The 14,294-nt window shown below is 42.6% G+C and overlaps 1 protein-coding gene across 1 annotated transcript in view; it reads right to left on the reverse strand.

The window, feature by feature from the left end:
- The window catches only part of TNIP3 (TNFAIP3 interacting protein 3), a 56,171-nt gene that overhangs the window by 3,971 nt on the left and 37,906 nt on the right, over positions 1 to 14,294 (reverse strand). The window contains exons 7-13 of the mRNA XM_039383515.1: positions 14,207 to 14,272; positions 13,332 to 13,463; positions 10,649 to 10,777; positions 7,987 to 8,103; positions 5,743 to 5,868; positions 4,029 to 4,187; positions 1,419 to 1,479 (exon numbers count right to left, since the gene is read on the reverse strand). Of these exons, the coding sequence (XP_039239449.1) occupies positions 1,419 to 1,479; positions 4,029 to 4,187; positions 5,743 to 5,868; positions 7,987 to 8,103; positions 10,649 to 10,777; positions 13,332 to 13,463; positions 14,207 to 14,272 (790 nt within the window). The remainder of the gene's footprint in view (positions 1 to 1,418; positions 1,480 to 4,028; positions 4,188 to 5,742; positions 5,869 to 7,986; positions 8,104 to 10,648; positions 10,778 to 13,331; positions 13,464 to 14,206; positions 14,273 to 14,294) is intronic.

The raw sequence follows: 14,294 nt of genomic DNA on the forward strand, positions 1-14,294 counted from the left end.
TATTTAACTGATAGAAGCTGGACTTCTGTGTGATCAATGGCTAATAAAATCATCTTTGTTTTGTCAGCCAAGATAAAAAGAGCCCTAAAGATGTTAAAGCAGACATCCAGTGCTATGATGGGACTCATTAAGAAATGAAGGACTGAAAGAAAAAAGGGCAGGGAAAGTCTCCAAGTGTCCTACTCACTGTCCCATTGACAAAGGAGGTATTTGGATGTTCTGGGCAAGGAACAGTAATAGAAAGAGAGGGCATGGATTTTTAAAAGGTTTTTTTTTCGGGAAGTCAAAAGTCAAGTCATAGTCAAGCAGGATAAGAGAAGAACTCTCTTTCCTCAGATCCCCTAAGTGCACTGTCCTGGCCCACGGCTGCAGTTGGTGGCCTTGTTTCATTCCCTGTTACAAATAACCTCCCTGTGTCCTCTGGTGCAATAAATCACTTCAAGTCTAAGTGGGAGGAACAGCAAAATTAATCTCCTGTTCTCTCCTGCAGTCACAGCTCTACTTTCCCTGTGACCACATCAGAACCCTCCACACAGTTGCCATGTAACTACGGGAAGCTCATCAGCCATTTTGGCAAGCTCCCTTCCCACCCTACCCTCTCTTCTGGGCAAATGTGGACAACAATAAACAACAGAATAGTTCCTCTGTAGCCATCTTCTTCCTCTGGATGTTACAAAACAGCTTCTGGACTCACCAGTCCCTGCCACCCCATATGGTGCCCACTCGCACCATGGAACGGCAGCCTCCCACCCAGAAGAGATTCCTTGTGCTCCCTGGCATCCATCCTTTGAGTGGTCTGAAACAAGTACTTCAAAACAACCAGGAATGGTTTCAAGACCAGATACAAATATTAAATACTTCTCCCGGTTTCCAAAAAAAAAATAGTTTGTACTGACACTGTTGCAACTATTTAACTCTGTTCATTTACATGGATTTTTTTTCAGACCTGGCACCCTGAACTATCAGAGCAGATCAAGAACAGCAATGGGCATTTTGCCCTTAAGATGAAACGACATCCTAAAGCCTGTATTTTGTTAGCAAGGACTTCTAAACCTATGCTGGCCCCCGGGTTCAGCACATCATCAAATTCAGTCTTAGCTGGAGCAACAGAAGCTCTAAGGAGAATTCTGAGAATATCTTTTCTTTAGGACTATTACCAGGTGTTTAATGGGGCAAATGTGTGATCCTATAACGTGTAATAGAGACGTTTTATGAATTGCAGTGAAGCTGAAAGCTGTAGCATAGGTGGTGTTACATTAGAAACCTCGCCTGTGCTGTTCTTACCCCAACCTCTCCAAGGCAAAGCTGTCACATAAGCACTCGATAGATAAATAGGAAAGTTTGCTCTGCATCCCTCAAAGGCCTCCATTTAAAATAAAAGTACATTTAATATGTGCTCTGAACAGCTGCTGTCTTACCATCTGCCTTGTGCTGCACATCTGGCGGAAGCTGGTCAGGAACATACCACTGATAGTCTGGCTGCACAGAACAATAAAACATTATTGCTGCAATATGGCCTTCACAGACACTTCAAACAGAAGAATAGGGACATGATAAAAACATAATTGTGCTGTGAAGCTTTTCATTAGTCTTACAAAAGTAGTTTACCAAAAAAATCTTATATTTAGCTTTATGTTTCCACTGATCCAAGTCCCTCAGCTTGCCTCCTTTTCTATGGCATAGGGTTTAGATGCTGCACCTATCAGAAATGTTGGTGTAAACCTTTCTAGATCCCACAAATCAAAAGAAACACTCACAGAACCAAATCAGATTTTAAAAGAGCTGGGGACTGAAGTGCAGAAGATACCAGCAGGCATCTCTGTACTGAAACATCTCAGAGAAACCTGGTACACCTGCCAGGTGAAGCTGCTCCAGTTCGAATACACCTGCAACATGCTTCAGTGGGACAGGAATTAGTCATGGAATGAAGTTCCCTCCTCCCCTCCCTTTCCTCATGCCACCAGCTGTTATCAAATAACTTATTGAAAATCTTGTGAGGTAGAAAAAATTTCCATCTTTCTTATAAGAGGAAGTATTGGGAAGGTTATGTCCATGCAAATACAGTTTTGTCCAGGAAAATCTGGCAAGAAAGAAATAGTGCATTATAGTTTACACCACACACTGTGGTAAATGAGCTGCAAACTACCACTAGAGAAAACAACTTTGGGACCAGACATTTCAGGTTAGGCTGTCTGTGGTGTAAGTAGTACATGCAAGCTTGTCACATTCCAGGAAATTGCTGCTTCAGATCAGCTAAACTGGAAAAATAATTCTTGTTTTGCAGAAATTACTCTGACAAAATCCTGAGCCATGCCAAGGGGAATCTTACAGATTCCAATCTGTAGGCAACAAATTTCAGAGAATTCTAAAGAAGTTTTGCCTAAATTAAGATGGTAGGATGAAGCTGTAGATACAGAAAACAGATTTAACTTTTCTGTTTTGCTGTCATCCACACTTACAGAGCAGTGATCACTCTCATCCTTCAGGAAAGAAGGAGCTGTTGTATTTTCACACCAGTTGTACCATTCATAGGAATTGTTAACTAATTCCGTGCTTATGGGCAAACAACATAGGTTTTGATACAAAGAAAGGCTGCATTGCTTTTAGCACAGGTAGTTTTCCCACCAGTGGCTCAAATTACATTTATTTGCTTTGGGTTTTTTGAGTTTCTGGTGGATTTTCTGTTCTCTGATCAACTCTTCTCTTTCATAGCTACTCGCACCACACAAACTTGAATGAATTTCAGAAACAAGACTAAACAAAATGTTTCCACTACCAATGTAAAGAAAAAGTGCAAGATATAAAAAGACCGAAAAAGCAAAAGCACAGACTAAACACCCAGGATTAAGTATCAGGACACTCATTAAATTCTAACACCTTCCTTCATTGCTAACAAATTGCTCAGGGAGGTTCCCAAAGCTCAGAGCAGCAAGGCTGCACTGGCCCAGGCCCAGCATTTCAAACAAGGGTCAGTATGAAAGGGGGAGTTACAAAGCAGCGAGGCAAAGTGACCCCGGCGCTCCGGCAGGAATGGCAGAGCCATAAACCCGGTGATCCCTCACAGAACTAGAAACCCAGATGATGGAAGTTCAGGGAGAAGAGCCAAAATAATCTGGGCCAGTGTCCAAATTGCAGTGAAAAACATTCTGCAATACTTCCAACTTTGATAAATAGGCAGATAAGCACACTCCTGAAGCACAGAAATTACTTGTCCGACCGCAGCCTTTCCATTGGATTTCTGCAGTCTGAAAGCCTTACATGCATTTTTCAAAAGGCTGTAACTTCCCAAATAATGAGCATCTTTCCATATGTGACAGCTTTACAGCCAGAAACAGGCATTGAGTATTTAAAATTACATTCACCATGTTTAAATGCATACTCACTAGATTGGAACAAGCACAGCCCACTTAGATAATCTGGAGCACTTCAAAAATACCTTTCTTTGAAGCAGTATTTTCCTTGAAATAGATAACTCCCCCTCACACAACCTGCTCCAGTGCAAAGCTATTCTTCCTCGTGCTGAGCAAGACAGGACCCTGTCGTGTGCCAGGAAAAAAGGCAGATTTCCCATGGTGTTAGCCACACTCAGATACACCTTCCACTTCTGCTGGTTTGTTTTTTATTATCGTATTATTTTATTACTGTAGGTTGAAGGGTCAGAACTGGGCTCCAGAGAGCAGACCCATAATGCTGAATGTGGGTAGCTATACAGTTAGAAAGGGCTCTGAATGAGTGTTGTAAATTTACCTAAGGAATCAGCAAGACTCCAATCCAACAACTTTAATTTTCTAATTAAGGTACAAATGTTCCTTACCACAGAACAACCCCATTTTTCTTCTGAGTGGCATTATAGATAGATAGTGTTTGACAAAGTAAATTTGATATTGATCTGGAACTAACAACAAACTGTGAAACCACAAATTCAGTTGCTGGTGTTGAGGGCACTGTGATAGCACCAGTTACTCTGTGGTCATCATGCTGAGAGAAAAACAGTGTCCTTGACACATGGGAAGTAGTGGGAATCTTACCAAGTGCTGCTGCTGCTCATGTGCCCTGCAAGGCCCTGGTTGTACTCGAGGATCTGCATAGTGAAGAACCATCCCACACCTCCCATAATTCACACAGGGTGAGAGGAAGAGTGGAGGTGGGTAACTGGGCCTCTCAGGCTGTACTGGGAGGTCTTTTGTCTGTCACAAAAATAAAAAGAAATGCATCATCATCAGGATACAATGACCAACGGAATAGTCAAGTACAAATTCATCAATGAAAAGCAACAGGGAAGAAACCCTCCTCTCTCAGCATTGGGTCACAATGCTGCTGGTTTAGCCCTTCCTGACCACTTATTGTTTAAAAATTATTTAAGAAAGCACCACAGCAGAGTCCTGGCACTTTTTATGTGAGAAAAATATTGGTTTCAAGACATGACAAGAGCGTTTCTGGGTGTGTTCTATATTCAAGTATTCTATATCTTCATTACACACAGTAGCTTTCGATAATTTGAAGCAGAACTACATGGACACTTGCATGACAAGAAAAGTAAATAATTTTGGTATAGGACCAAAGTCAATGGCCTCAAGGTTTAGGCCTGCCTTTTCTTTAGGCCCTCTGCATTACAGTAAAGTCAACAGGAATTTGCTTCAGGACAGAGGAAGGAGGGGTAAAAGATGATTAACATTCTGTGATTCTGTGAGTCACAACTAAACGATTCGACTTAAGAAAACAAACTAATAAATATTTTGTATGGTTGCTCTCATCTTTAAAATCCTTCACAAGCTTTGTTGAACCAAATCCCGAGGCAGGAAGAGACAAACAAGATCTCCAGTGTGAACCGTGGATGCACTGCAGGGACAGACAAGTTGTACATACATGTTACACAGCACCTGTACAGCCCTTCAGGTGTTGGCATTTCTCTTGATCCTACTGGGGAAGAGTGGGAAAGGCCTTTTAGCTCCGTTTTTAGACACCCCCCCTACTCACTGCCTCTGATACTACAGCAAGACCTTACTAGTACTGATGTTTGGGCTGGTTGAGAATAAGTCAATAGTGAAGTTTCTGTTTCACAACAATGTCGGGGAGGACAATAAATCATCACAGAACATGCTGGTAACCGGCCATTCTTTTAAAACATTGCACAACTTCGTCAAGACAGGAAACCTCGAAATTTCGTCATTTTTTTTAATGGGGATTGAGAAAGCTCAGAGTTTTGCATGCCATGATTTTACTATGGCTTCCTACTGACACTACTTTGAAGAGATAAAAAGGATGTTGCAAGAAAAAATTATTGCGGCGGCTGCTCAGCTCATTTGTGTGGAGCCCATTTTGTTCCTCAGTGATATTACCAGCCCTGCAATTCAATTGCAGAGGTCAGGGTTAACTAGAGAAGCTCTTTATTTCAAAAGTTTGTTTGATGTTATAACTCTTATATCAAGTGCCAGTGAAACAATCAAAGTCCTCTGGACTTGTTTTTGGTAATTCCCCCCCCCCCGCCTCCATTTTAAGATACGTTTGAAAAGTTTTTTGCAATAAATACTCCCTTCATCTACTCGTTTTGGAAGCCTTCTCTAATCGTTTCTCATCTTCTTATACTGCATTACTTCAGAATGATTTCATCCCAGGTGGTGACCTCATATAAAATCCAATGTCAATTAATGGAAGCCAGAAAGCTTTGAGTTGCGTGGAAAGTGAGAAAACAAAAATAAAGTGCACATGTGCTGGCAGTGGGAGCTTTCTTTTGCCTCATACCTGAGAGCTGAGTTTATTCAGTTGAGACTGCAATCTCTCGTTAGCTTTCTGCAGTGCTTCCTTCTCCTCGTTGAGCCTTTCTCGGTCAGATCTCTCCTTTCTGAAGTCTTCCTCATATATTTGTACCTGCAATTGTTAATACCAAGGATGAGTATCTCAGCAGAGCCACTTCATCCACTATAGTTGTCTGGTGGCTTTTTAAACACTGCCCAAGCAGCAGACTGCATTCCAAAGGGACCCCTCCTCTGGACAATCCTACAACCAGAAGTTTGCCTTGCCTTTTTTTATGACCAATACAAAATGACAAGTAATGACTACTCTCCAATGGCACCTGTCAATCAAAACAGTCCACAGCTTCAGTATTTGTAGACCCTTGAAATTTAAAAGGCTGACTGGCAAATATCAGCTTTAAATATTATAAACCAGAGAGCAAACACTACTATCAAGCTTTTTAAGGGATTAACAGTAGCAGGACGAAGATTTTACCAACACTTTTTCCAGTTTTCTCTTCCCTCCTGTAGCTGAGGTGCAAGCAACTGGGGAAGAACCTCCCCACCCCAGTGAAGAAGTAGAGGGAAATGCAATGTACACAATTCAAAATGCAAATACAGATGTTTGACCTGGTTCCTAGAAGATAAGCTTCTGCTGAGGCCTGGAATGGTTTAGCTGGTTTTGTGTCCCCAGGAATCAAAGCGCTTCATCCCACTAAACAAATGTCTGACCACCCCAGGCTCAGGCAGCAAGAAGCGAAGCACAAATCTGTCAATTATTTGGTGTTAAGCTGACTGGCTGAATTCTCCAGCTAATGAATGGGTAGGAATTCACCCGGTGAGGAGCTGGAGGTTGGTGGCACTTCTACTGACAAATAACAGCAAAGGCATGTCTGGGTGGGAACCACCACCAGAACTTTCAGAAGTCCTTTCATGTCCTCTTGGTTGCTCCCTAAAGCTGCTGACAGTCTGTTTCCAAAGGCCTTTCTCACTGTGGCTCATGCCCTGCCCATCAGATAGATCCAGTTTTCCTTTTGCTGGCAGCAGGACTATCACAGAAGGACTAAAGAAATGTTAATACCTCAGGGGAAGAAAAAAGTCAACACAGGGCGCTATAAATTATTTTCACAACTTGCCTGTTGCAGCTAATTTTTGCAGGGGTTTTTTTGGACCTGGTGGTCCCCACTAGACAGAACCTCCTTCCTGAATAACACCGTGGAAAAGGAACAAAGGCTTTCTGTGTGGCTGTGGGGAGACTCCGCTCCACAGCCCATGTGTGGAGAAGGCCTGCACACCCCTGACCCTCCAAGGCAGAGGCAAAGCTGCAATCCCTGTGTCCCTTGTCCAGCTACACACTTCCCCCCTCAGTATTTCTTCACTTCTTCTCTCCCCATTCTGTCCCACCTCCCTCCCTCTCACTGCCCAGCTGCACAACCTGCTGAGGCTGCAAGGGAACCCCTTTGGCACAGAGGGGGACACCTCCCAAGGAAAGAATGCCTTCATCTCTCCTGTCATGACCAGGGATGGGTTGATGACAACCAGGCTCTGGTGAGACCCTACCACGTCACTGTTTGTCCCAGGAGTCCCTTCTCCATACAGTTACAGCCTCCTGCTCCACTTCGTGTACAAGCAACTCTGGGCTCACTGTACTGATTTATACAACTAGAAAAATACATTCATAACACAGATACCCCATGAGAATTCTGAAAAAAAAAAAATTGGTTTACTCTATTTTATTGTGTAGAATGAAATAAGTTATTACTGTACAATCAAGTGCAGGATTTTGTTCTCCAGCATGTGGCAAGCATTACATTAGAGAGCAAAATCTGGCTCTGCTGTCAAACATGACAGAAACAAGTATTTTATTCCCATTGAATAAAATTCACATTCTGATCACATCCATTTGTGTGTCAATAACATTAACCCTAACACTGTCCAGACCCAAAATGTAAAATTATCAGAAAACTATAATGTTTTTTAAACAGGTTCTTTCATAAGGAAAGAAAGGTAGTGCACAAAGCACTTGAGTTGTTCAGAACAAAGATTTAAAAATAAATAAATATGCATCTAAAGAGGCTGGGATGTAGGTTATGGATGCAAATGTTTTGCCTTGCACTTTGAAAAACTGCAAGCCAACGTTCCAGCTTTCCAAGAAAAAACTCTGCATAGCAAGTCTGCCAGGCACAATTCTTGGGAGACAAGGTAAAATTATGCTGTGTGAAATCCATCTAGCCTTAATTCCAGCTGCTCTTACCTGCTGCCTCAGCACTTCAAGTTGGGTTCTCATCTCCTCAATGCTATTCCTGTCACCCTTTCCCAGGGGAGTCCCAAGGGCAGGCGAGTGCTGCTTTTTCAACACATCCAGAAGGGTCTGTAACATCAAACAGCAAAAATACTAAGAAGAGATTCATTACATGAAAAGGAAAAAAATATCCTTTTAAATTCTTAGAAAGAGGTTTTCCCTTCACTTGCATTTGCCTCCATTATGTACCCTGGATATATAATATATAAATAATGGCCAGTCTTCGCGAGTGAAGATTTGGGAAAGGTCATTAACCCTTCCAGCCTGCGCAGTGGATTTTTAGGTGAGACACAGCGTGCGCTGAACTGAGCCCACCCTTTAGTCCTGAGGTTCATCTGCCGGGGCCGAGCAAAGCTTGGACAGTGGCAGTGAGGTCCCCAGGATGTAGGTTTGTTTAGAGTGACCTTCTCTTAGGTGGATTGCCTTCCACGGCTGACGAGCTCCACCTGCCCAGGGGGCCGGGAATCGAACCCGGGTCGCAGCGGTGAGAGTCAGACACTCTAACCACTAGACCTGGATACAAACCCCATGAATAACATATATCCATGACTAGGTCCACACTTTCAAAGATACCACACTACATCCATGAATTTGAGTCAGTGCAATTTAGGGGACTGTGCTTTGACTTATAACCATATACAATATTTACTTACAGAAGTCACAGCTGCAAATCTCATCCATAAACACCATTTCCCTGTGCAAGTTGGATTTTGGGAAAACAGATAGGTGTCTAAACTTAGCTGAGGCCAAAAGCAAGCAAACAAAAAACCCCCAAGAAAATAAAAGCAATATTTTAAATTAAAAATGTGACTAGTGGAAAGTCGGACTGAAACATTTTTTGCACTTGAAGTACAGATTTCTTCAACTGGAACGGAGTAAACTCTCCTGTTGGAGAGGACGTTGTGTAGTCTCGATAGCTTGTCACTAGAGGGAGTTAGGAATACACACAACATTGCACCACTCTCGCTAAGCTTTATAGCGAAATTCTGCCACAGCTCTTTGCAGATTTTGTTTATTTTTAACAGCATTACGTTACACAGCTCTCCCTGGGACTGGAATAATTTTTAATTAATCATCAAAAGGCCAATCAAAACCAAGCCCTTTCCATGGAAGGCATAGAAAAGGAAGGCTTTTTACCTGATGAGCTGCTGTCCCTAAGGATTGTGCAGAAGAGAAATTGCTATAATAGTGGCAAAGCTTATGTTCCATGTCAACACATAAATAAGGCTGAACTTCAACATGGGAGTTTGAAGATACAGATACCTGACCGATTAACTTGCTTTTTGTTCCTTTTTAAGACACTTTTAAATATCTTTTTGAGGAGGTTCTACATCTCAGGATTATGGAGGGGAAAAAAAATAAATATCCAGAAAATTCAATATTCAATAGGTTAACAGCAGAGAAAAATAAGGTGAAGATTATTTTAAACTGCATTTGAAAGCAATACTGTGAGACTTTGTTTTATCATTTCAAATAAAAGAAGAAGAAGTTGTTTGATTTGTCATAACTTCAAGTGGCTGAACCTGCAATAGCAGGGGACTAGACTTTGAAAGGTCCCTTCCAGTCTTATGTGCATTCCTGACATGAGATTTGAAGGATGCAGATACACAGATAATCAGTAAATTACTGTTGGGAAAGTGTGTTACATGAATCGATGCTTCATTTAAAACAATGTTCTATTTACCCATCTGTCTTATTCCAAGCACATCATAAGGCAGCAAAAGAAAACATTGAAATAAGTTGTTTCACAAAACAGTGTGAATGAACCTTGAATAAAAGTTACACTGAGGCTTTGAGCAAGTCCTGTCAATGCATTTCAAAAAGAGCTAGAGATCATATGTTCTGACAGATTTTTTTATTATGGCAAACATTATGTTTTTTGGCCTGACTTTTGCACATCATGACCCTTTAGCTTGTTAAAGCACTTAAAATTACACAGCAATGTAGTGTAACTGCAGTGCATTTCCTCAGGAAGTGTTTGTGGTTCACCATGAAATAAAAAATTGTTAGAAAACACCCACTGCTTTATGTGATCTTTTGATTAAACAAAATTACATTTATTACTTTCCCTCAGTTAAAAAAAAAATCCCATTTAGCTATTTAATGGCAATTTCCTCAGTGAGACCTAAGTACACATAATACTTATATGCATGAATATATGTGTGTATGGGTACAAACAGTAAGACAGGACTGTGTCTTGTGAAGAGGAGCCATTATTCTCAAACACAGAATATAAGTAAAACAACAGTTTTAAAACTGTGTGACTTCTTTTTAACCACGGTGCACGTAAAGTCATCTTTGTGCCATTTCCCTTTTGTTCTAAGGAGGGAGGATGTAGAAGGAGCTTAGAAATGACATGTAGAGGGGTTTCACAGGAGAAGCCAAAGATTCCATTAACTTTCCTCTTTGCAATGCAGCCCTACTACCTGCCAGGAACACGTATTAGCTCAGGTTGGGTCTTCCTTGTTTCCCCAATTCCCAAAAGCCGATCATGGTCTGCTACCTTGTTCACCCAGGGTTGAAAAGATGGGCATCTGGTAGTGCCACTGCCTGACAAGGGAGCTCCTGGAATTAAAAGAACAGCTCCTGGTCAGCAGCTCACTCCTGCTCCTACCTTATTGAGGCGGCTTATTTCCCCCTCATAGTGCTCTTTCTTTCTAGCCATGGAGGCATTCTTCTGCTTCAGCAGCTTGTTCTCCTCCCTCATCTCGTGGAGGGCTTCACTGAGGACTTTTGTTTCTTTCTGGGGTGCAAAAACACAGAGAGGTGCTGCTGAAGTGCAGATGGAAACGTTTTTCAAGAACAATTTTCAGAGTATCTTCTGCCTGACAGATGTGCTGCATTTTTTGTTGTCCCAAGCACAGCTGGGAAGGGAGGCAACAGGAAGGCGGATCGTTGGAAGCCCAGATATGATAAAGTCTGAAGACATTGTTTTAACCACTCACCACATGATGGGACAGAGACAACACAGCAGGCTAAATCCCTGCTCTCTGCAGTCACACAAAGGCATGAGAAAGCTGGCAGGCCAAGCAGGGCAGAATCATACAGACAGTTATCCCAGACTTGCATTTCTCTTATGTATTCACAGTACAAGGCCAAGGCTAAAGGCTGGAGGAGTCCCAGCCATTCCCAGTGCCATGCAACACTAAAGACAAAACCAGATCTCAGTGTCACATAGTCTTAAGGCTTTACTCACTACAGGAGAGATGAGACAGGTCTCAGCCCACTCTATATTTACCATGCAACCGATCAAGGCTTAAAAATCTACCTTTTTTTGAGCCCATCACAGTTGTTGAATTTCAATCTGACCATTCCTAGTGCATATGCCTACACTCTTGCCTTCCCAGCAAACTACCAGGAAGATGTCCCTACTTGCAACATGAGCCTTCCAAGATGGTACTATAAGAATTAAGGCATGTTTGCCAACCTGTAAGTTTGAATCTCTTATTCTATGGCTTTCACAGTGGCTATTTTCAATTTACAGCAAAGGGAGCTGAGATCCAAATCAGATCCTGAAGCAAATGGCAACCCATAAGCTTCCTTTGCAGGGTAACACATTCCTCACTAGTCCACTCTTGCCAGACTGGTCTTGGAACAAAGCTGTTTGGACATATGAAACACAACAGCTTTTTTACAAAAGAAAAAGAAAGTATTTCAAATATTCTTCTGCAGCTGCTTTATGTAAATAAAAAAATCGAGATCAAACAATCACATGCACAGGGCACCATATGAATGGTATCTTTTCCCAGCTCCTAGCACACATTCTCCTTCTCAAAGGCTGGCACCTCCAGGAACATGAACATTTACAACAAAGTACCTCCAGTTTCTTCAGGTTTTTGAACCATCTGAATTCTTACATCTTATTGCTCCTTATTCAACACTGAATCTTAGGTGTTCTGACACCGAGACTTTCCGGTGATTAGGCTGGTCTTTAATTCCTGTCTGTGGGCACATAGACATGCCCAGGGAGAAGAAAAATAAATAATTTTTAAAGAAATTGGTAATCTAAGGCTGAAATTCCATGCAGGTTAACCTGGCCCCATAAGAAACTTTTGGATTACATTGTCATTTATTTCATTATTCATGTATATAGTGAAAAATTTTGCAGAGTGTATTCTCATCCTTGTCTTTATAAAAAAACAGTTAGGGGTATTTTTCCCAGATATGGTATATTAAAAGGCAGGCAGTAATATGAAGAGGAAGATGGATTGTCTTACATTGAATCCACACTCAGAGCAAATATAGGAAGTGATTCAGCGAGTACATAATGACTTAGTTTGCTTTAAAACATGTACAGAGTCCCCTTGGTTGGAAATCAAGTACATGCTTGGCTAGCACTAATTGATAAGCAGGTTGGATGAATGTTCAGCTCATGCAGACACAAGCTGAGGGCTTTGCACTTCTTTTCCTGCAGCAGGTAACTCACATCTCATCTGAGCCTGGCAGTGACACCCTTGCCACTTGTTTGCAGGTTTGCTTCAAGTTACCAAGTGAACAGAGAAGCTCAACCTCAGCCATCAGATCACCATCCAGAAAGTCTCATGAGAGGTCACCAAGTACATCATCCCACAGAGCAGAATGAGAACAGGAAGCACCTCTCTGTGGGGCTTGGAAAACGGAGCACAAAGTTTTGTGTGTTTGTCAGGCATAAACATGCTGATCACTCTGACTGGTGGTTTTATTGAGGTGGGAATTCAGCTTAGGAATTTAATTTTAGATGCAAAAGAATACATAAGAGCCAGTGCCCGAGGAGTCTTGAGAGAGGAGCCCAGCCACTGTCGGGGTGAGGTGAACAGCACTCTAGAGCGGCTGACCAGGCCTAATAACTGCAGTGACTGTATTACTAACATTTGCAGGGAGCTGAAACAGCCTATACAGCCAACACCAAAATCTGGGTGTCTGGAGATGAATTGTATTTATTGCCAAGCACTTTGTGTAACACCTGCAGTGATGCTCCCGTTCCATTTGAAATAGCTGTAGCATTTTTGTTCACAGAGCACTTCCCCCTGAACTGAACAGCGAGGAGGGAAATCTCTGCAGTGCTCCTATCAATCTGCTCTTTACGCCCCCCACGCACACACTAGTGCTGTGCTGTCTGTCAGGTTCTATTGAAATGACTCTCCCTCTGTGCACAGCTCTCTGATGAGGCACATCAGCAGCCACTGCCTTGGCTACAACACTCAGCACCACATCTCATCTCACAGCCCACGCTCGGCCCTGCATGAGCAGAGAACGATGAAAGGCAAGAAAGTGTTGAGCACAGAGCACAAAGGAGGTGACAGAGTGCACCCTCCTACCTTTTCCTGCCACAGCTTCTCTCTGCCCAGCACTCCCGACCTCTCATCCCCTGGCTGCTGCCGATGTCTCTCCTGTTCCAGCTCGCTCACTCTCCTCTCCGACATGTCCAGCCTTGCTTTCATCTCTGCCAGCTGAAAAGCAAGGGACAGACCATGGTGGGCTGACTGGAGATTCCCAAAGGCACAGCATCTCCAAGGTGTCTACCCAGGGGCATAAAACAGCTCCATTTTAAATGAGGAAGAGCCATTTGAATTCCTCTTCTCTTTGAAGAAAGAAAAAAAAAAGAGACAGTGAATGATTCAGATCTCGGTAAAGCTTGTCGGAAAACACTGGAGAGAAAATCTTCCTGACGAGCACATGAGATCATCCTGTAAACTTCCTTCTCATAGCAGGAAGCAATAGATGAGAACTGTCAGTCAATGAACCAACTTGGGTTTGGGAATACCAGGCAAAGTTGTAAGCAGTCAGCTTCACTAGGCAGCTGATGATAATGGCTGCAGCAGTGATGCCACACAGCCATGAGCAAGGAACAAAAGCTACGTCAACCGGAGCTTGGGGGAAAAAAAAACAAAAAAGAAAGAAAGAAAAAGTATTTCTCTAGAGTTCGTCTTGACAGTCCCTGCTTACGGGGGGCAACGTTCACAGAGGATTTACCTGAGAGCTCCACCATTACAGCAAGGCCCCAGGGAGCTCCCAGGCTTCCCAAGCCAGGCACGAGAGATGGGACAAGAACCAACAGATATGTGATGAGGAGGAGCAGGGGCTGGGCACAGTAGGCACTGCAGGCTGATTTTACCATGGCTGTGGCTGGGTGGTATTTGAACACAGACTTAGGTGACATACACATTCCAATAGAAGTCATCAACAGTGTTACCTGCTTTTCATAGAGCTGCTTCATGTTTCTAAATTGATGATCCCATTGCTTGTTCACCTCCAGAAGCTGTAATTACCAGGAAGTCACA

The sequence above is a fragment of the Pipra filicauda genome, unplaced genomic scaffold (genome assembly GCF_003945595.2).
Source record: "Pipra filicauda isolate LSUMZ 115617 unplaced genomic scaffold, ASM394559v2 scaffold312_size1046226_pilon, whole genome shotgun sequence".
NCBI classification, from domain to species: domain Eukaryota; kingdom Metazoa; phylum Chordata; class Aves; order Passeriformes; family Pipridae; genus Pipra; species Pipra filicauda.